A 19331-nucleotide genomic window follows, 5' to 3' on the forward strand; every position below is an offset into this window, starting at 1 on the left:
CAACATCCCCCGTAGCCTGGCAGAGACATTCGAAGCTCCCACTATCAATTATCATCCTTCAACTCCTCTTATGCAACTGAGCGGCGGACCATATGTCATCTTGCCCATCTCAGAGTATCTCGGTGAGTGCCCAGTGCACGCTCCGACACTCCTGCTGACCAGTGATCATGACATTGACAGATCTGCTTTTCGGCGACCCAGTTCGCAATACTGCCCCTCCCCAGAACCTGAAACCACCTTCGCCGGTCGACTTGATGATGTCTCGACCTCCTGATATGCATATGCCCACGGGATCTGCGGCTGTTGGCGATGTAATGCCTCTTGCGCAGCCAGTAGCGCCGGTCATGAAGCCTTCGCGGCGAGTCGGAGGCCGTAAGATCGCTGTGGGTAGTCTACTCCTGCACATTATTTGGCTTAGGGGTAACGAGATTACGCCACCGAAGTGCGTCAATTGCCACGAAGTCCGGAAAACGTGCGATGAAGGACGCCCATGCGGACGCTGCACGAAGCGCGGGTTGGAATGCAAGTATCCTCTCCGAAAGCAATCGAGGAGAGCTACCCATATGTCCAACGGCTGGGTAGTGCGTCTTCTAAACTTGTTTTCATCGTCTTCTACTGATGGATTGTAGACTGGGTAAGGGCCGTGCACGGCTATGGATCCTCGAGCCTCAGCTATGGTCTGGCACCGAATTTTGATATGAGCCCTTTTGTTGCACGCACCACGCAGCATTGTGTACCGTACATATTTCCTTCATTGCTTCGCACACTGCTGGAGACCTCTCATTACGATAGCCCTCTATGTTTGGCGATCTGCACAAGACGTTCCTTCGACTACTGTCGAATATGATCGATGTGTCATGGATATGCTCTCTAGTATCCGCGTTGCTTCAGCTCCTTCACCAATACGTCATGGCTCTTCGCCGCCGCCGTCGCCCACTTCGTGGGAATCTGCTGGTCATCTTCGGACATATCCTCCTCGTAGAACACCTGCAACGCTCGTCAAGTACCGAAGGCACGGCGAGACAGTCGATGCGTTTACCTCATAAGACCACGGTCCCCTCCAGCCGGTCCTCAGGACCGCGTCGCACACGTCCAGAACGGGCAGGTACCCGCCCCAACTCTGCTTGTCCTCTCTCGGGCACACCTCGTCCATGTATGGGAGAGGGCGCCACGCGTTAGACCACGCGTACAGCGGACTAATGCCCTGCTCTGCCGCGGTCCGCTTCAAGGCGTCCGGCTTGACCTTGTGCGAGCCGTCTGAGATCTGGAAGTAGAAGATCTTCTCTGGAGGGATGGTGGTCGCGAGCGCCTTCAGCGAAGAGGAAAGCTCTATTAGGGCAGACCCGCTAGGGGAATCCTGCAGGAGACCGTTGGCGGAGGTCGGGTCAGCGTAGTCGCGGGCTAGGCAGCAAGATGGACGTCAGCCAAGCAATGTGGGACGCTCCGAGGAAACGTGATTGCTCCGAACGACGCACAACAGATTTGGAATGTGTCAAGGCATAACCCGAAGTTGGACCTATCCACGCGCTTGCAGACTTCCCAGACATGCTCCCAACGGTTTCTATGAGCTTGGTGAGCGAAGACCTTCATATGAGGTCTAGACCGACGTGACGTACACATGCGCACCCCAAGCCCAGAGCTCGTAAGCGCTATTGGGATCTCGGTCATCAATTCGGACGGTTCTAGAAGTGAGAACTCGTACATGCGGATGGGAGGTTCCTGAGCCGCAGCTTCGTCTGCGAGCTGCCTCAAGTCCCCGGAGATGACGTCATAATCACCGCTGGTAGACTCGTCAGGCGTCGAACCTACTTGTAGCAGATCACACCCAAGAGCCTGTAGAGATGCTGAGATTGTACGATGCTGGATTCGGAAGGAAAACGGTCTTACCTTCAGCACTCTGAACCAAGCAGCAGCTTTCTCGAAACCGGCGGTTCTCTTAGCTGAATCCTGATACCCCTCAAATTTGTCGAAGCTACAGCGCTGCCTTCATGAGAGGCCATGACATTTCAATGAGAAAAGTGAAGCTTACGGGTGTACAGCGAGTATTGTCAGGTGTAAGTCATCGCAGAGCTTCTTGACGTTCTCGGCAACCTGGACTAGCTTGTCGATATCGCCTTTCCCACTCCTGTCAAGCTGCTTATAACCAGGATACTCTTGTTCCGCATATGCTTCGAGATCCGGAAATCCTAGCTCTGCTTGGTTGAATCCCGCCTCTGCAATTGCGCGAAGCTTGTTTGGGAGCGTGTGCGAAGGATTCATACCGGCAGAATCTGTCGAGTATGCGACAGATACGGCGACCGGCGCGGAGGACATCTGAATGAGATCAACGGTAGACGAGAAGGTGGCTTTGTGTTGTGAGTAAAGAGACTGAGACTGAGAGTGGCCGCTGCAACGGGCTTGCTGTATGCTAAGTAGGTGGACTCCATGAGCGTACAATGACGTCAGTCACTACTCAACGTACTCACGCGCTCAAAATAGACGCCCAGAGGCAGTAGGTTGTCAACCGGAGGCATACTTGCAGCCTGGACGGGCCGCACTGACCGAATGCTATCCAAGGAAGCACTGGGCCTACGAAACTGGATATTGAGCGAGATACGTACTGAATAAACTATTATCGAATAGCATGAATTGAATGTCATAATTAACATCTCGCCCGTGAAACTATTCGTGATGCCTGAATAGGAGAAATTGAGTAATTGAAGGATCCTAAAGGTTTGATAGCGTACTTACTAATGTGCCCGTTAAGAACCTCCATAACTACACATAAGTCCCGTATGTACAGCAAGCGGAACCGCGAGCCAAAGTGTTGAAGTGTCAGGTACAGGACAAGATCAACGGACTTCCGTCAAGCAGGGATGTACCAATATCCCCAATCAGGAGGATACAGACGGATGATGTCTTGCGCGTGACGTACCTGATGGCACAAAGTCTGATGGAGTCAACAGCGACAAGACAATGCTGTCAACGGCGTGGGCTGTGAAGGTGGCACCCTCAGTGTTGGGGATCCCGAGAAAAGACAGCGTCGAAGCACCCGAAGCACAACAAAGCGCGCGCTCCCGGACATGCCGATGAGGACGTCAGGATCGGAACCCCGACCAGTCGGAAGCACACGAGAAGACAGGACCGGACCACAGCTAGACCACAACAGCAGAGTGACGCGGACAAGAAGTGGGAGGTGGATCGCAAAGCACTCGACGACCACAGGCTGAACGGACGTAAGGTTCAGCGCAGCACAAATAGACTCCAGTCCGCCACGTGGAAGCGCGGCCAGCCCATGGGGTATTCAGAGCGAGTGACAGAACACGCGGCGCGATGGGTTCGCGAAGGCTTGGGAATGAAAAACGAGGCAAAGTCGCAGCGGCCGCCAGGCGTGTCGCCACTTCACGGGGAGTCCGTGCGTGGCCACTGTTACCAGCTAGAGACGACGCCGTCGACGCCGAGGAGAGCGTGGGGCGTTGCGGATGAAGTAGAGAAGACGTGGTCGGGCGTAAGGGACGGTCCTGCGAAGCCGATGCGGCGAGCGACACAGGGCTGGACTTGACCTGCGGCGAACCGGGATGTTGATAATGTATCGTGGAAAAGACTAACTTTGCTTCCGCGGCTCAGGAACCGCTGGACATCTGAGAAGCTCTGTTCATTATGTTCATATGAAAGTTTTGTATAGCGCCATGCGTACCGCAGTAGCAGGAGACCTGTGGGTCTCCTTCGGCGCTTCTGCCAAAACGCTATCTATGCTGCATCGCACTGCGGCCGTTCTCTTCTCCTGCACCATCTCTGCGCTAATGAGTTAGCGTCCTTGTGATGTAAAAGGCAAGATACTATTGCGCGTATAGGACTTACAGGTTGTCCTTGGATAGGCTTTCGTAGACTGGAGGCAGTGCGATGTCATCGCCGCTCACGAGACGGCAAATGAGAACCACGAGCCATCACATGTCGATCTGTGTGAACCGAAGACACAAGAACGGCAGGAGAAGCTCAAAGTCGAGCATCGAGTCGGACCGTTTCCAAGAATCCTAGGTATCGCTGAATGTATATCCAAGGAGAGCTGACCGTGTCCAGACAGTTTCCGACCAGCGATGTCTGGTGATCCGGAGGGCTTATCCGAGATAGGAAAGAGACGGTACCGACACCGAGGCGGTAAGTCTGCGGAGACAGGACGCGCGAAAGTAACCTAGCGTTACGTGGCGTAATTAGGCTTGACAGCGGGAGGATCGTGTGCGTGCATCCACGATACTCGATACACCCTGCAACGAAGGGAGGGTGAAGCGAACGGTCAGTACACGAGGCCGAAAAACGACGTCGGAAAGGTGGTCGCCCTACCTACCTGCGCAGGCCTGCCCGTCTCAGGAGGTAACCGGACAGCCCCACGAGCATCCCGCTGTCAGGCCCGAGCTTGATGACCGCTGGCGTGTCAAATGAAAACCTGCAGGCGATATGAGTCAGAAATCTCCCAGATGAACGAGTTCGGTAAATTTTCTGGGTTACCTGAGTTATCTCTCGCGCCTCCTGGATGTCTGTCAAGAACAACAATCTATCTACAAGCCGAGCCGACATCGACGACTCGATGGATTTCAACTGCCACCCGTCAGCGTACGCTCGAATGTCCTAGTGGGCGTAAGCGGGCGTCCCTGACTGGCGGCGAAAGGCACACGGGAGCTTCAGAGCAGGACTGGCCTGATCATGCGATTCAGAGATTCTCCGATCATGAGAAACCGGGACGCCTAGAAGCGTGGGCTCGGCGTCTGGAATACATCGTACCGCTTGGGCGGCTATGTAGACGAGTTCGGTCGGCGGTGCGATTGTGGGTGCCACCACGGTATACATACAGTACAGTTGTCGTAGTGGCATGAACCGCAGATGTCTTTGGCTGTGTCGCAGGCTTCTGAGATCCGAGCATGGCGAAAGCAGACTATCCTGCAGAGGTATAGGAATCAGAAGACAGCTACGAGAGGAAAGAGCGCCGCAAATACGCGTGGCGGAGTGAGGCGGAGTGAGGCGGAGGGGAGGCACGGTGGGCGAATATCGTGTCGGCGCCCGAATGCTGTGGCTGCAATCTAGCCGGTTCTCGATAATCGCATGCGCGCGCGGTTGCCTCGCCTGGAACACGTTCCTGCTCGATAACCTGGAGATGGCAATTCGTGTGTATTCATTTCGATAACTGCAGAGGTGACCTCAGTAATCCCCGCCCCTACAGAGTTCGTCCCCTTCCGCCGCCCTGGGTCGTATGTCCCACCCGGAGGGTATAAGTATCTTTATCTTCCTCGGCGTTCTACCCTTTTGTTCGAGCTGTCACCACACCATCGCTGCTTTGTCCTCTCCCTTTCGTGCTCTAGCCCGTGATGACTGAGTACGCTACCGATCCCGAGGCCATCCATGATTTCCTTACTGCCAGGGAGCGTACTGTCAACTGGGTCAACGTCCACGGTGCAGGCCTGAACTTCGCTTCGCCGTCCTCCCCACCGTCGGTTCTCAGCGAGGAGGGCGTCCTAAGCTACGGCCCCAGCGAGTCGGACGCATCCAGCTCTCACTCCGTTCCACCTCGTATGCTACTGCGGTATGAAGACGGCCGTCCAGATATCCCCATCTCTCATAGTCATTCGCCACACAGCAGGGGCGGACCATCTGCGCAATCGAGCTCCCGCCACACCCGATCTAGATCTGGATCTCTCGCCCCTCCTGCGCCAGCGGACATGCCTCCCATGCCTGCTCGTCATGCTCAATCATTATCCTACGCCTCAGGTTCGCGGTATGCATCTGCAGGCCCTTCGGGCCAACCTCTGATTAGTCCCTCACGGTCGCCCGAGAACATACGTATCCTGCCGTCGCGGCAGCCCGATGATTCTCAGCGCATGGCGGCAGCGTCTACGCAGATGCATGCCTTCCCCCAGCAACCCTCGATCCACGATAGAGTTCCTCCCCTCGCAGATCAACTTCACACCTCCAACCAGAGCGTCTACGCGCCCACGGCCCGTCATGCTACATCTCCCAACCAACCCATTCCAATCGCGGCTTCGCCCGCCACCGTTACCCAGATGCACTCACAGCCAGCCGGACACCATAACGGAGGTTCGCGATTCTACGAAAAGCCGGGCATGGCTGCGTCTAGAGTACAGTCTGGACTCCCTTATCAGTACTCTCCTCCTGCGATCGTTTACGCGCCGTCGGGTAGGCACGGTGGGCGGTCAAACTACCAACCCCCGGCTATTGTCTATTCTCCTTCGTCGCACGGACACCATCGCGCGCCCGCGCCAGGAATTGCCTACAGCCGATCCGATCCATTCCCTCTACCGACGCAGTACTCTCCCCAGGCGCGTGCTGGTGCCACGCCGTTCCCCCCTTCGCAAGGGTCCTCGTCGCATCGGTCGCGCCAGCGCGCTCAATCTACGACAGAACACTTGTCGAGTCGAGGGCGGAGTCGCGGCCCGAGCTCTTCTCGAGATCATCCGCGCACCCGATCGCCCACTCCTTCTCTCAGTGCAAGCGAGACGTCTAGCGACACCTCTGGCAGCACATACTACGTCCTCCCATCCCCCGGTCAGAAGGTCCAGATCATCGTGAGTATCCTGTTTCCCCAGATCTCCCAACGTGGGCGCAGGGTTCACTGCGTACTGCGCGATCTCGGGCCTTTGTCCCGATCGCTCGACGCTGTTCACCTCATGTCTTTCATTCTGTTAACCTTGACGGAGATTGGGTGGATGCTGACCGAGCTCGTGCCTTCACATCGTGCGTCCACTCTCAGGTGCCGAACGCCGCCACGGTGTACACTTCGACGCCCAAGTCGTCGCCTAGGTCGCCGCGCTCGCCCTCGTCGGCAAACGACAGCCCGAAGAAGGCCTTCTTCGCGCGCATCTTCAGCCGTGGCTCTGGTTCGGTGGACTCGCGCGGATCCAGCGGCCAGGGTAAGCAGTTGCATCGCAGACATACTGTCGGGGGCCCCGCTCACATGCCATCCCAAAGCGCGCGGTGAACGAGGGAGGATCCCGTTCTCGTGGAGATGACTGACTTGGCGCTGTGACGGTGAGTAACGGTTCCTGTCTCATTTTCTTGGAGCGACCGTGCTGACGCCAATGGCACCGCGCAGCGCTGAGGAACTATAGATCCCGTTGTTACGAGCGACGCCACCATGGCGTCGGTTTTGTCCGTTGCATGTACTCTTCGCCTGTTTGTTTCCCGCTCTTGTCCCATCTGGCAAACTCCCACTCTCCTTGTATCGTTCCCAGCACTGGATCGCATCTCCACTCATTGCTGCCCGCTCCCGTATCTCACCTCGCATCTCACGTCTCATCACAAACGATGTCTATCCCTGGACAGTGTTGTGCTTCGTTGCATCATCGCCATCTCCACCATCGTCCATGTACGTATACCTCTGTACTTCTCTCCCCACCCCTCTTGTACTTTTACGACACCTCGATGTCCCTCTTGTAGACTTAGCGTCCCATATCCCCCTCCATAATGCTTACCCCTTTCCCACCCCGCAACATAGACATTCGTGAGCTGGCCTCCGAGCATCATGTTTATGTAAGAACCCGCACTTACGCCATGCCCCGCGGCTTTCTCGTGGGCGAGCGTCCGGTGGCCCGGCTCCTAGCTCCTAGCTCCTACTTAGCTCTCGCGCGAAGTTCCGTTGTGCTTCGCAGGTGCAGCTGGCGCCCGCTGCTCTTCTCCGGAAGCCGTCCGTCCAATCGCAGACGGCACTGTGACCCTGGGTCTGCGCCTGCTGACCGGCCGAATAGTGGCAGCGTGGGTTTGTCCTTGAACGCCGCGAGTCCCGAGACGAGACGTGGAACGCGCGGGGGGCATGCGCACTAGTGCTCGGGTTGAGTGCGGCCGACGGCGATGTGGACATCGAGGCAGACCTCGTTCGTGATCTCGACGACGATACTTGGTTCTCTGTACGTTAGACTGACTAAGCACATGCGCATCAGCGGATGGAGAGTGGCCTTCCGTCGGCTCTCTGTCATTATGTACCACTGTCTTCCGTGGATCCCGCACCAGTGCACACGCTTCCAGTGAGAGAGCCACTTGGCAGCATTGGAGCTGGAGAAGGCATTCAGAGCTCCCAACCCTCGGGCCACTGAGTCAAAGCATAAGGCTCCACTGTGACGGGATTAGGTTATGCGATTGAGTGGCCACTTCCCTTTGCAGGATGAGGTTCGGGGAGTTGGAGAGGACCTGACGCGGTCACATGAGTTGCGCCAGCAGCAGAGGCTCCAATGCACAGCCCAAACATACGAAACCTTGCGAGTGGGTCTGTGGTGATGTCGATCCACTTTGAAATCGACAAGGAATGCGGACGTAGAGCTCGCGCACCGCGTACGGCGTATGTCATCATATCACGAGCACGCAAACTGCCATGAGGCCAAACCATCAGTATCGTTTGCGATGCGAGGTCAAAAGCTAAACTCGCTGTTTACCGAGAATACAAATAGTGACGGAAAACATGTAGCTCGGTCTGGTAAGCGAAGAGTTTGGTCACCAACTTCAAGTCGGCAGTTTGATGAGGTGAAAGCAGGCTGGGGAGTCCTCGTTGACTAACTGATGGGTCAGTACCATCGTGATTTACGAGAGCAAATCGAAGTGGAGGCACGCTACGACTTGCGGATTCTCCCCTCCCCCACCCCTCGCGCCACATCCCTCACCAGCTCCAGCTTCTTCAACATGTCCTGTGCGCCGACATAGGATCGCTTAGCTCATGCGGTGACGCAAGACATATCTGAGGACGCGTACCTCGTGAGTGATCCAAGCGAAGCGACGCGAGTGCGACGCGAAGTGGCATTGCGGGCTGATGGATACCCTAGCACCACCAGCTAGCGACAAACCCAACTAGCCCTCAGGACAGGCCCGCAATGTCAACGTGTATTGAAAAATGTACGTACTGGTCAAGCGCCTCCTCCACCGGCCTCGGAACCTCCCTGTGCGCTATGACGTTTGCTGCCTGCATGATGCGCGCGCGTAGCGCTGCTCGGTCCTCGGGCTACGCCAGGATTATCTCCACGTTTCAGCCACCGGCGACAAGCGGGACGAAAGTACATTTCTTCTGGCATCTCGTAGAGACGGGGTCGAGTACAAGGTACTTGTTCTTGGGAAATACCTCAACGGCTCAATGCTCCCCGCATCGTCTGTGGCGTATTCAAGCTAGAGCAAGGTGAGAGAGAGTACTGTGCCGAGATGAAAAGCAAGAGAACACACGTAGAAGCAATCAAAGTCCAGCCCAGTGAACAACCGTTCCGCAATCCACTCGTACGTTCCCCGCGCGAACGGCGTCCCATCGGAAGACCGAGAGTGAGCTATCAGCGATATGATTCCAATTGACCAGAGCCGCATACCTGGACGTTTCCCCCACAAGTATGCAATCCACTAACATGTCTTCCGCTCTGTCGCGGAGGCAATCGTTATAAAGCGCAAAATAAGTATCGAGCAATTGAATTGAGTTTGATGTTCGCTTGCATCATACGCTCCATCGCAGAAGCAGGAGAGGATGGGATCAACTAATTGAAGAGTTTCGATTGCGGATACATGTTGATCGCAACCAGGCCGTGTAGGATGCTGTGGTAAGCGGCGAAATGGTCGTATACATATCTTGACCTGCGTCCTCTCGGGTAGTCGTATTGTCATTGAGGTGGTCTTGCACTCCGAGTCGTTCAATACCATAATCTATTCCTGTAGTTCTTGGGATACCTCGGAAAGACAGACATGCAGGGAGGCTGACTTGAAAGCCGCAATGATCATGAAAAAAGCTTCGAGAGGCAACCTCTTTCGGGATGTCGTCGATAGAACTAATGCCAAAGAGCGCTATGTGCAGGACGATAGCTGATCGAGCGATTGGCCATGTGTGTAGGGCCTTGCTCGCAGCTGTCTCTTGAGCACCTAATTGAGAGGGAACACCGGTACTCCCTTGGTGGCGAAGATACAGAAGTTATGGGTGTTAGATTAAGAGTACTTGGAGAGGAGGAAAATGGTGCAGTATAACCGCAAGTAGACGAGCTGTTGACGAGCGAGTGAACATTCGGAGTATTGACATCCTCGGATGGGTTCAGTCCAGAAAGCCGCGCTCCCGCGTGGCGGCGCTCCCACATTCCACGTGGCTGGCGCCTGACAGCCACAGCGCTGCCTCTCGCCCCTGTCGCGACTGTCAATACGCTTGCTCAGAACATCTATGGTCCCCTTGCTCTTCCGATCTATCTTCCCTTCTCAACTGTGGCTGCCCTCTCGGAGACAATATAGACTATCGTCAAGCAACACCCTCTACTGCCTTGGACGCCCCATGCTTCAAGAATCTTCTTCTAGTCGAGTTATACGCTAGCGTCGCTGGTCTGAGGCTCTTGCAGAAAATGCACCGTTTTGGACAAGTCTCACAGGAACTCTCTACTAATCCCAAGCGGCCCGTTCTCGTCAGCTCTTGAGGTGCAACACATTGTGAGTCCGGTGTTACAGCTAGATTGGAGCAAAGATGGATTTCTTGGAATCTCAGTGCGTACATGTACTTCTCATCTCGATTTCCGTTGGAAGCGTTAGAGCAGGACTATCGGTTCGTCTCGGCCTTCGTCTTCTTTCTTTCTGCATTTTCTATTCTCTCCTTGAAATTCCTTCTTACGAACCGGGTCCTCTTATATGCCCTCGGTATCGCGTCTGCATCTCATATGTCTGGCAGCCTATCATGATCTAGGCGCGCCTTGCTGTTGGCTGCCTCCAACAACTTGGGTCTTTCTCTGTATTGATATGAGCTCAGTCCGCCCGCCCTTTAAGAGCCGTATTGATCTATAAATTCTCTATAAATTCAACGCTTTCTGCAGGTGTTGCCTCACTGAGCATTTAAACGGGCCCAAGTCTGCAACCTGGATCCTTCCATATATCTCGAATTTAGCCCAGTAATGGTGCTCTTATATCACGGAAGGAAGCCCGCATGTCGTGCTCTGATATACGATTCCAGAGGGTGAACATTCAAGGTATCGCTTGAAGAGGATGGAGAAAACTTGTGAATGGTGCTTCTTCCCTATAAATTGTGTCTGACGAGGAACACGTTGTCTTAGAGTGGGCAATTCTCCGTAGGAGAGACGGCCGAGGACGCGATAAATTCCGCTTTTCTGCGCTGCTAGTATATCCCGATATATCATCGGATCGCCATTGTCCTGCCCGTTCGTTTCTATCCGAACTCCTCACTTTGTCTCCCTCATTGCTACCGTCTTTTCACACAAATATCCGATCTTGGCAAGGCGGGATATGGACATCGGACGGCCGATCTTGGCACAATAGGAAGGCGGTGGCCGCAGCAGTTTGACCGCAAAGTCACACGGTCAATGTCAAATTGTGCGCACGTTCCAGCTTCCTTTGGGGGACGACGATGGAAGGCTCTCGAATGTGCTGGCGTCCGTACCAGAAAGGAAGTAGACGGCAGCGCTACCTTAGTGGTGCGTCCCGCTTTCTGGCACTTATAAGCTCCTTGTCGCCATGACTCAACCCTTCCAGGTCCCCCACATGGATTCGAACTACCAGACGCAGCCGCAGGAAGAGCATTCGCAGATGCCTATGCAGTCTTCGGTGCTGTTCCCCGTCGCGACTCAGTTCCCACATGTCTACGCTACACAGCCCACGTCGGTGTTCGACGGGCCCGTCGTCGTTATGCCCGTCTCACACTATCTAGGTGCCATCACTCCACGAGCGGGCTGCCATGTCGCTGAGCAGCACGGTTGCCTATAGATCTTCTCGGCTTCTCGGGAACGTCTCTGCCATCGCCTGCCGTCCCTCTCCCCTCAATACCGGCGCTTCCCTCAGCGAGCGCGTATAACAATGCTACCGGGACTGCGGGCACAGCCATCGTCGACTCAGCACCGGACGCTGGGTCAACATCTGTCGAGGCTGCCACACCACGGCATGCACGTCGGAAAGTGAACGTTGCTGTACGTGGACCGAATGTGACTCTCTCAAGGGGAATTGCGGTAATGCTTACTCGCATCCTGGACTTGTACATAGTGCAATCACTGTCACGAGGCAAGGAAACCTTGCAACAATGGTCGTCCCTGTCAACGCTGCATTAAGCGAGGTATCAGCTCAAGCTGCGTCAACCACAGGCGCAAACGAAGAGCTACGCCAATACGCAAGTCTGGCAACATCATCACGACATCATCCGTGAGCATGTCAGATTCGAGCTCACCGCCTGGTACGTTGCCGCAGCTTCCCTGCTGACGGCTCACGTTATCGCTAACGTTCTTCCGTATTGTAGTGCCACCACACGTAGTAGCATGTAGAGGTGACTCGACAATACCATACCCTTCAACCCTACAGCCTACGTCTATATCTTCAACCTCTGACGAGACCGTGTTCGACAGTTCATATTTCTACAGCACGCCATAAGACTGCGTCCCTTGTTGCCGGCCCTTGCTCAACTACGCTTTACTACGCTTCGATTTCGTAGCCCAGTCTCAAGTTCTAGCATTGCTACTCGCTGATCTACTGTATGCGAACCCTTCTCCTTGGCGGTTATATTTTACCTTGTCTCTTGTCAGCCCTATAGCCTTTGTCTCGTACTGTCAGTTTCTAGTCTTGGTGTCTATACCGTTGATGCAGGATGCCCTTATCCCCGGAACGCGATGCATACATTCTTGGCCTGCATTCTTGGCCGTGCGTGGGTATGCCACTATCGGAAGCGGGAGTCTAATCACAAAATGAATATATATCATGTTGTACAGTCCAACAGAGAAAGGCTGAGGTCATAACTGTTGTGCCCGTTAGCACAATGTTTCGTACTACTTCTCGCCCTTCACAGCCTCCGCTCTCACAGCAGAACTGTCCTCAATCCGCACATCCGCCTGCGCCTTCCATTTCTCCTCTGGACCTCCCTCCCTGTCCTCCACGCCTCTAGCAATCCTCCTCCGCTCAACCGTCCGTCCGCCCGGGCTGCTCCACACCCCGCCCGTAAAACCACCTTTCTCGAAGATATGGTCGACGTCCTCGAGCTCAAGCCCTTTCGTCTCAGGGAAGAAGACGTACACGAGCGGGACCCAAAGCGCGTTGAAGATGGCAAAGATGATGAAGACGCGCCAGCCAATGTTCGCGATCGCGGGCGGGGTCATCTCGACGACGGCGAAGACGCACATCCAGTTGAAGAAGGAGGAGATCGCGGAGCCGCGGGCGCGAATGCGCGTGGTCGTGATCTGCGCGTATGCTACTCAGCGCGGACAGGAGACTCGAGCAGGGGAAGGAGATACCTCTGCGGGATAGAGCCATGGCTGTATGAACGCGACACAACGATCAGAGGCGAGGTTTGTGCAACTGTTTCTAGTCGACAGGCTTACGATTGGGAGATATCCAATTCCTAAGAAGATCTGGACGAGGAACATCATGGCTGTCGCACCGTATGCTGCACCTTTCGTATTCCTTGAAAGAAGGGTAGCCGCAAGGATGTAGCAGACAGAGAGTCCCGTTGCCGACGTCATCAAGAGGAAGCGGCGTCCAAACCGATCCACGGTCTGGCGATGCTGGGTCAGCCACGGTTGAGAGCTATACAAAGGTAACCTACCCATAGTGGTATGAACGACGCAAGCATGTACGTGACAGCAGTGAAGCCACCCAGGAGAAGCGAGAGATTCCTTGATAGGCCCATCGTATTGTGGTACACTATAGGCGCAAGGTAGCTGCAAAATGCATGTCAGTCTTCGTTTGTCGTGACTCAATGAAGAGTGCCTGCAAGACTCGCTTGATCATATTGGCACTATAGAAGGGGGCCGGTAAGCAGCGGTATGCATGGCGGTTAGTATCTGGCGCACCCCGTGAACTGCTGCATGACGTTCACGCCGATACACAGGCATATCCGCCTGAAGTTGCCCAGAGGCCCGCCTTCAAGGAGCTCGCGGTATCGGAAGGGTCCCCCAGCACTCTCTTGCGCAAGGGAGACCTCGATCTCTTTACGCTTCTCAACGACATCCGGGTGATGTGGTGAGTCACGATCTTCCAGCTGAGCAAGGATTCGGGCGCCCTCTTCCCCGCGTCCATGAGCCATGCACCAACGTGGACTATCAGGGAGGACGAGAACTTGTAAGAAGAGACAGAGTGCGAAGAAAGCTTGGAAACCGATGGGTAGTCGCCACTGTGCTGGACCGCCGACGAAGGACATCCCATAGTCTAGCCAGTAAGCCTGGTACGCAGCCATGTCAATCTGTTGCTGAAAGCCTCCCACAGTTTCGAGACTCACGATCACAAGGCCAATGATGGTCACCGTCGAGTTGAGACAGACAAGCGCTCCTCTGATCATGCCGCCGCACATTTCGCTCTGATATACTGGGATTGACGAAGAGTTGAATCCATTTCCCTGCGAAAGTATGGGTTTCTTGAATGGCATCGCAGCAGCTTTTTAATCTTACAATCCCAGTCATGATCCGTCCCACATATAGCTGCGCCAACGTGGTAGAGCTTGTGAGAATTGCCTGAGGTGCATGATCAGCATGAGGTAAAGCTCTGGAGCGCCAGGAGAGCATACCGTTCCGAGTAGCATGGTGAACGCACCAGCCATAATCATGCGCTTTCGTCCTATGCTCTCTCCCCAGAAGAACGTTGTCAGACTACCGATTGCACACCCGATATCCTGGATTCCCGGGACGCTACAGTTAATACACCTATGCATGCATGTCCGCCATAGCCGACATACGTATATAGCAACCTGCAAGAGCATCATCGGCCTTCAGGAATCGGTACTAGACTAGTCCACGACGTACGATAGTTCCTTGCGTAGTTGGGTCTGGACGACCGAAGTCCTCGCCAAACTGGTTCTCTGCGCCGATCTTTTATGAAGTGGTTAGGTAGAGCGGGACAGAGACCCATGAATGGAACGGTCGCTTACAATGCCTGACATGACCCCTTGATCGTAGCCCAGTAATAGGAATGCCTGGCAACAACATGCTGCACGCACACATTGTGTATCGTCGACTCCCCAAAGCAGTCTGCGAACAGCGACGCACCCGTGATAGCCCACACTAGGTATTTACCTCGTATCGACATGATCCTCATCTTGACTCCCAGCTCTCAGGCTCCGGACTGGGTGTATTGAGACGTGAGGAGGACCCTAGAGGGTCAGGCACAGAGCCCAGGCGCGATAGTTACAAGCAGTCTCTCCGCCTGCGACAGACGTAACTGATATATCATTACACTCTTCGATTTGCGAATACCGGCCAGTGGAGACGGCCATCACAGAATACGTACTGGTCCAGTCCACGTGAAGTTCTTTATTCCATCCGAAGGCTCGCGCTTCCCAGCGGCCCGGGAAACTCAGCCAAGAACACCACCCAGCCGCCTAACGCTATGTCAGATGGTCTGCTAGAGTAGTGGGGGGTGAGCAAATGGCCCTGTACTTGGACGACCACATCTGCTATCATAGCACTCCTACCAGTGCGGCGGATACGTTCAATTACCTACAATTCCCATCAGCGTGATTTGTGACCATACGGTCGAGCCATCAAACACCCACATATCATGCTGAGGTGCCATCACGTTTCCCCAGAAAGCGTCTCCCGCAGGCGGATATACTGGTCCCACTTCGCATCATCCACTTCACGGATATCCCTGCCAGCTGTCAGAGCGACCACAGCCTTCAGTAGCAAGACGTCTCCCACTTCGGCTTATTTAACGCATTCCGTAGTAACAGAAAGCCATTTCCGCGCAACGGTCGCCTTCGAGAATAGGGAGTCGCAGCTCCCACAGGGCACGATCTGTTCCGTGGGTCACGTATCCTGAATGATAGACTATAGAAGTAGAACAAGCATGCAACCCGCCAATGGACATAGACCTTCACGGGGAAGCCTGTCTGCGCGGGGTAGGAGGGTGGGCAGACGGTGTTCACGAACAGTCTACAGCGTGTCATTGTCGGCGCGTATATTGAGCAGCAGAGAGCGATTCGAGGCTTACGGGTCTTCACGAGGCTCCCCGAGCCCGACCTTGTCCTCGAACGCCGTTCGTGATTGTCACAAGTTGTTACCTCATAGAATCAGGTGTAGTGTATCCTCCGCTAGGATCATGACAAACCTCCTTCCTGTCCGTCGTTCTCGGGCTGCGCAGCACTTCAGATTCCGCACATGTACAAATAACGCACCAGACCAGCATGCGATCAGATTGTGTGAGATATCCAAGATAATACTCACCGACGGAGTAGCACCAGTCGTTGAAGGACAATTTCAGATGGCCTCGAGAAGTGGAGAGACCTACACCCATGCAAGCGAATCTCCGATGAGCCAGCGGCAAGTCGCAGCGGCAAGGGTCCGAGCCGAGTCGGGGCTTCGAGTCATCTACTGCGATAGACGCGCCGTACGTAATGACCAACTCGATGCGTTTCGCACAAGCAACTTGGTTGTGTACATCTTCGTGACTGCGGAGACATGGTGGTTGTTGTCGTTGTCGTTGCTGTACATTTTCGTGCAAATACAGTTGTGACATCGCTGTCCTCCAAGATGATCTAGCGCCTCCAAATGGGGTGTATCTTTAATGAGAACGTCAGGCCGAAGATGGGCACAGCTGCAGATGGAGGTGCTTTGCTACTTGCCGAATGCAAAGCATCAACCCGCTCCCGGGTGCGACGGATGCGCATGGAGGAGTACAAAGGAAGATGAGGCGGTCACCTAAGGACCAGTTGGCACAGGCAAGAACGAGATCGAGCTCCGGCGAAGCGGAAGGGGGAGAGACACTGTGAAACAGCAATCTAAGTGATTTAGCGTCACTGAACGGGTGACTCACTGGTCAGTCAGAGTGGCCATTCGCTAACTGGCTCTGTATTGTAATATGTAGGCCAGACCGGTGGTCAATGACATCACTGATCTGAGCTGTAAATCTATCCAATTGCTATGGAGTCAGGATGAAAGGCTCTTCCAGATTGCCACGGCCACAACCAATTCTTGTACCAACTTTACCAGTGGTCGATTTGATGTGCAAATCATCATATAGACACGTATACGGTATCGGGCCGATGTCGGGCTCCGCGGGAGGTGACAGGTACTCGGAAGTGCCGACCCAACACCGCTTTGTGAAGATCGTTTGGAGCCAAGGACACGAGCAATGGTAGAGGAAAACCAAGATACAGATGAAACGGTGCGGGTTGCTGTTCTGGTTCTGAAAGAGGAAAGTATGGGAGATTGCTGTGTGGCGGTGCGAGCTATGTAAGTGTAGCTCGTGGGAAAAGATTGGCGTCTCCAGATGCCCCGCAGATGTTCACGTTTTCCTCCCGCATCGCGCTCCGGCTCGCATCAAGTCTATCGTGTACCTCTTTTTAGCACCCGTTTCCTGCGTTCGTCTCCCCCCTCGGTTGCTTTGCAAAGATTAACAGACGCCAGCGGGGAACCCATGACAAATTGATGCCTCCGTTCAGTCCGTGCTCACGAAACAGCGCGCTCTATCTACCTGAAATTTATCGGCGTCTGGGGACGGAGGTCTTACAAAGTTAACTTGGCCGCGTGGTATTCCTGTGCTGTCAGAGATCGGAGTGAGGTGACTGGGATGATATGTTGTCCAGCAGACTCCGCCCCCGGAGCGGAGCCCCACGTTCGGAATTCTGACCCCTTTTACCACCCTACGGTCGTCGTCTATCGGTGTCGAAATGGCTGTTCGCTTCTATCTGGCATTTAAAGCGGGCGACCTCCAACCTCATTGCCAGGCCATGCAAATTACATCGGTTACCCTCCCGTCAGCCAACACAACCTATATATCCCGGTACTACACACTATCTAGTTGCACCCAAGAGATGTCATACCCCGCACATCCAACCATCTACAACTCCTTCATTCCTTCGACAAGTCCTCTTGATACTGGACTCCTTCATCACGGAATAACGAGCCCGGCCCACCCCCAAACCGCTCCTACCCTCCCACACGACGGAGCAATCGTGACCATGCATGTATCTCACTACTTGGGTACGATACACCCTCAGAACTCTCATGCATCTCGCAGCAGAAGACATTGTCTGACTTACTGCTGCATTAGCGCTGTTGCATGGAACCTACTCCACTACCGGTACGCAAGCGTCTCAACCTTTCACCGACCCCACCGCCGCTATCGGACCAATTGATGACCCTCTCGCGGGCGTGATGGCACCGACCCTTGCCCCGCAAGGCATCACGTCTTCGAACCATCAGGACATCAGCACTGGTCCGCGGCGCGTAAGGAGGCGTGGCGATCAACAAAGCAGACAACATCCGAGGGTCCAAAGCAAGCGCTCGAAAGTCGCCGTGAGTGTGCCATTCGGCGACCCAGGCCGTGTGTTGAGCAGTCATGACTCATTTACATGCAGTGCAACAACTGCTGCGACGCGCACAAGACCTGCGACGAAGGCCGTCCGTGCGACAGATGTACGAGGCGCGGCCTGGCGGCGTCGTGCATCTATCCTTCCTCCAAGCGTGGATACCGCAAGAGGAAGATCGCTACCGAGGATGGAGATGGCAAGTGATCTTCAACGTCTTCGGTTTTTCAGAGCTATAGCTGATGTCGATACATTGTAATCAGGATCGACTGCCGCAGATGCGCAGGTGGGAATGTTCCTGGCCGAAGGGTCGTCACAAGTGCCCCCTGCCAACCTTCTCAACATGCCTGCTTCGGGCCCTACGAGCAAATGCAGTCTATTCTCTGACGGTCACTTTGGAGGTCTCGATGGCAACCCCTTCCCAGAATTCACCGCTTCCTATCAATAATGCCGGCTTGGTGCCGTATCCCGCTGATTCTATCGTTCTCTGAGTGCCCTGTGTGTTTCGTGAGTAATCAGAGGATGTGTACATGTCATAGTTTATTGTATGATTTATAATATCTTTCCATCAAATGTATATGTACTCTACTGCGTCTGTGTATCTTCCTACGCTTGTAGTATGTCTGTTGTTGAACGTGAGGGCGTCAGCTCGGGATTTAATTGCGACCTGAGAGCCGATGGGAGGTTCATGCCATCGTATGAAGCCCCCTTACGACCTGCGCTAGGCGGGAGACTTCAATGCGACACTTGTCACTGACCACCTATGAGTAGATCAATCAGGTTAGAATCATTGATACCCATACTCAGATAGTCCAGTCACATCGATACAGTCCAAGCCTGGGCGACGCAGGACGTGTTGCTAACCTGGCCCACCTTATCCTCAGTCAGGGTCACTCAAGTCTCCGGTGCGACGCAAGGTGTCTCCCGCTTCAGCACGTCTTACGTACTTCAAAATTGTGGGGAACAACTTCCGCGCCATACGCCCTCGATCGTCCTCCATGACAGGAAGATGCAGGATCAACAGAGCACGATCCATTCCATGAGTCGTGTGATCTGTAAATGACCAGATTGTGGACGTCAGAAGAAATGCGCAGGAAGACACGGACGACGCACTGAATGG

General features: G+C 54.5%; 5 protein-coding genes across 5 annotated transcripts; 3 read left to right on the plus strand and 2 right to left on the minus strand.

The window, feature by feature from the left end:
* Positions 1-254: 254 nt before the first annotated feature.
* On the plus strand, positions 255-689 carry DICSQDRAFT_157701 (uncharacterized protein; the record flags this gene model as incomplete). The annotated part of the gene is made up of 2 exons (XM_007370388.1): positions 255-383; positions 444-689. 2 exons carry the CDS (start codon positions 255-257, stop codon positions 627-629), a joined length of 315 nt encoding a protein of 104 aa, XP_007370450.1. The 3' UTR covers positions 630-689.
* Positions 690-870: 181 nt separating this feature from the next.
* DICSQDRAFT_150191 (xylose isomerase-like protein) lies at positions 871-2313 on the minus strand (the record flags this gene model as incomplete). Its single annotated transcript, XM_007370389.1, has 7 exons — positions 871-987; positions 1040-1401; positions 1476-1561; positions 1617-1649; positions 1703-1833; positions 1888-1972; positions 2030-2313. 7 exons carry the CDS (start codon positions 2311-2313, stop codon positions 871-873), a joined length of 1098 nt encoding a protein of 365 aa, XP_007370451.1.
* A 2974-nt stretch (positions 2314-5287) lies between these two features.
* On the plus strand, positions 5288-7474 carry DICSQDRAFT_140902 (uncharacterized protein). The gene is made up of 4 exons (XM_007370390.1): positions 5288-6554; positions 6740-6899; positions 6958-7017; positions 7082-7474. The coding sequence occupies exons 1-3, from the start codon at positions 5340-5342 to the stop codon at positions 6996-6998; spliced, it is 1416 nt and encodes a 471-aa protein (XP_007370452.1). The 5' UTR covers positions 5288-5339; the 3' UTR covers positions 6999-7017; positions 7082-7474.
* A 2877-nt stretch (positions 7475-10351) lies between these two features.
* On the plus strand, positions 10352-12576 carry DICSQDRAFT_183583 (uncharacterized protein). Its single transcript, XM_007370391.1, has 4 exons — positions 10352-11408; positions 11467-11897; positions 11971-12157; positions 12221-12576. The coding sequence occupies exons 1-2, from the start codon at positions 11298-11300 to the stop codon at positions 11695-11697; spliced, it is 342 nt and encodes a 113-aa protein (XP_007370453.1). The 5' UTR covers positions 10352-11297; the 3' UTR covers positions 11698-11897; positions 11971-12157; positions 12221-12576.
* A 167-nt stretch (positions 12577-12743) lies between these two features.
* On the minus strand, positions 12744-15000 carry DICSQDRAFT_70796 (general substrate transporter; the record flags this gene model as incomplete). The annotated part of the gene is made up of 12 exons (XM_007370392.1): positions 12744-13151; positions 13206-13226; positions 13293-13466; positions 13517-13631; positions 13764-14131; positions 14189-14305; positions 14358-14420; positions 14474-14578; positions 14642-14653; positions 14709-14774; positions 14834-14892; positions 14952-15000. 12 exons carry the CDS (start codon positions 14998-15000, stop codon positions 12744-12746), a joined length of 1557 nt encoding a protein of 518 aa, XP_007370454.1.
* Positions 15001-19331: the final 4331 nt, after the last annotated feature.

The sequence above is a fragment of the Dichomitus squalens genome, assembly GCF_000275845.1.
Source record: "Dichomitus squalens LYAD-421 SS1 unplaced genomic scaffold DICSQscaffold_67, whole genome shotgun sequence".
NCBI classification, from domain to species: Eukaryota; Fungi; Basidiomycota; class Agaricomycetes; order Polyporales; family Polyporaceae; genus Dichomitus; species Dichomitus squalens.

Coding starts and splice junctions, on each gene's coding strand:
- DICSQDRAFT_140902 (XM_007370390.1), top strand. CDS start 5,340: ATGACTGAGTACGCTACCGATCCCGAGGCCATCCATGATTTCCTTACT. Junction 6,555..6,739: donor GTCAGAAGGTCCAGATCATC/GTGAGTATCCTG, acceptor GTCCACTCTCAG/GTGCCGAACGCCGCCACGGT. Junction 6,900..6,957: donor GCGCGGATCCAGCGGCCAGG/GTAAGCAGTTGC, acceptor GCCATCCCAAAG/CGCGCGGTGAACGAGGGAGG.
- DICSQDRAFT_183583 (XM_007370391.1), top strand. CDS start 11,298: ATGTCAAATTGTGCGCACGTTCCAGCTTCCTTTGGGGGACGACGATGG. Junction 11,409..11,466: donor ACGGCAGCGCTACCTTAGTG/GTGCGTCCCGCT, acceptor CAACCCTTCCAG/GTCCCCCACATGGATTCGAA.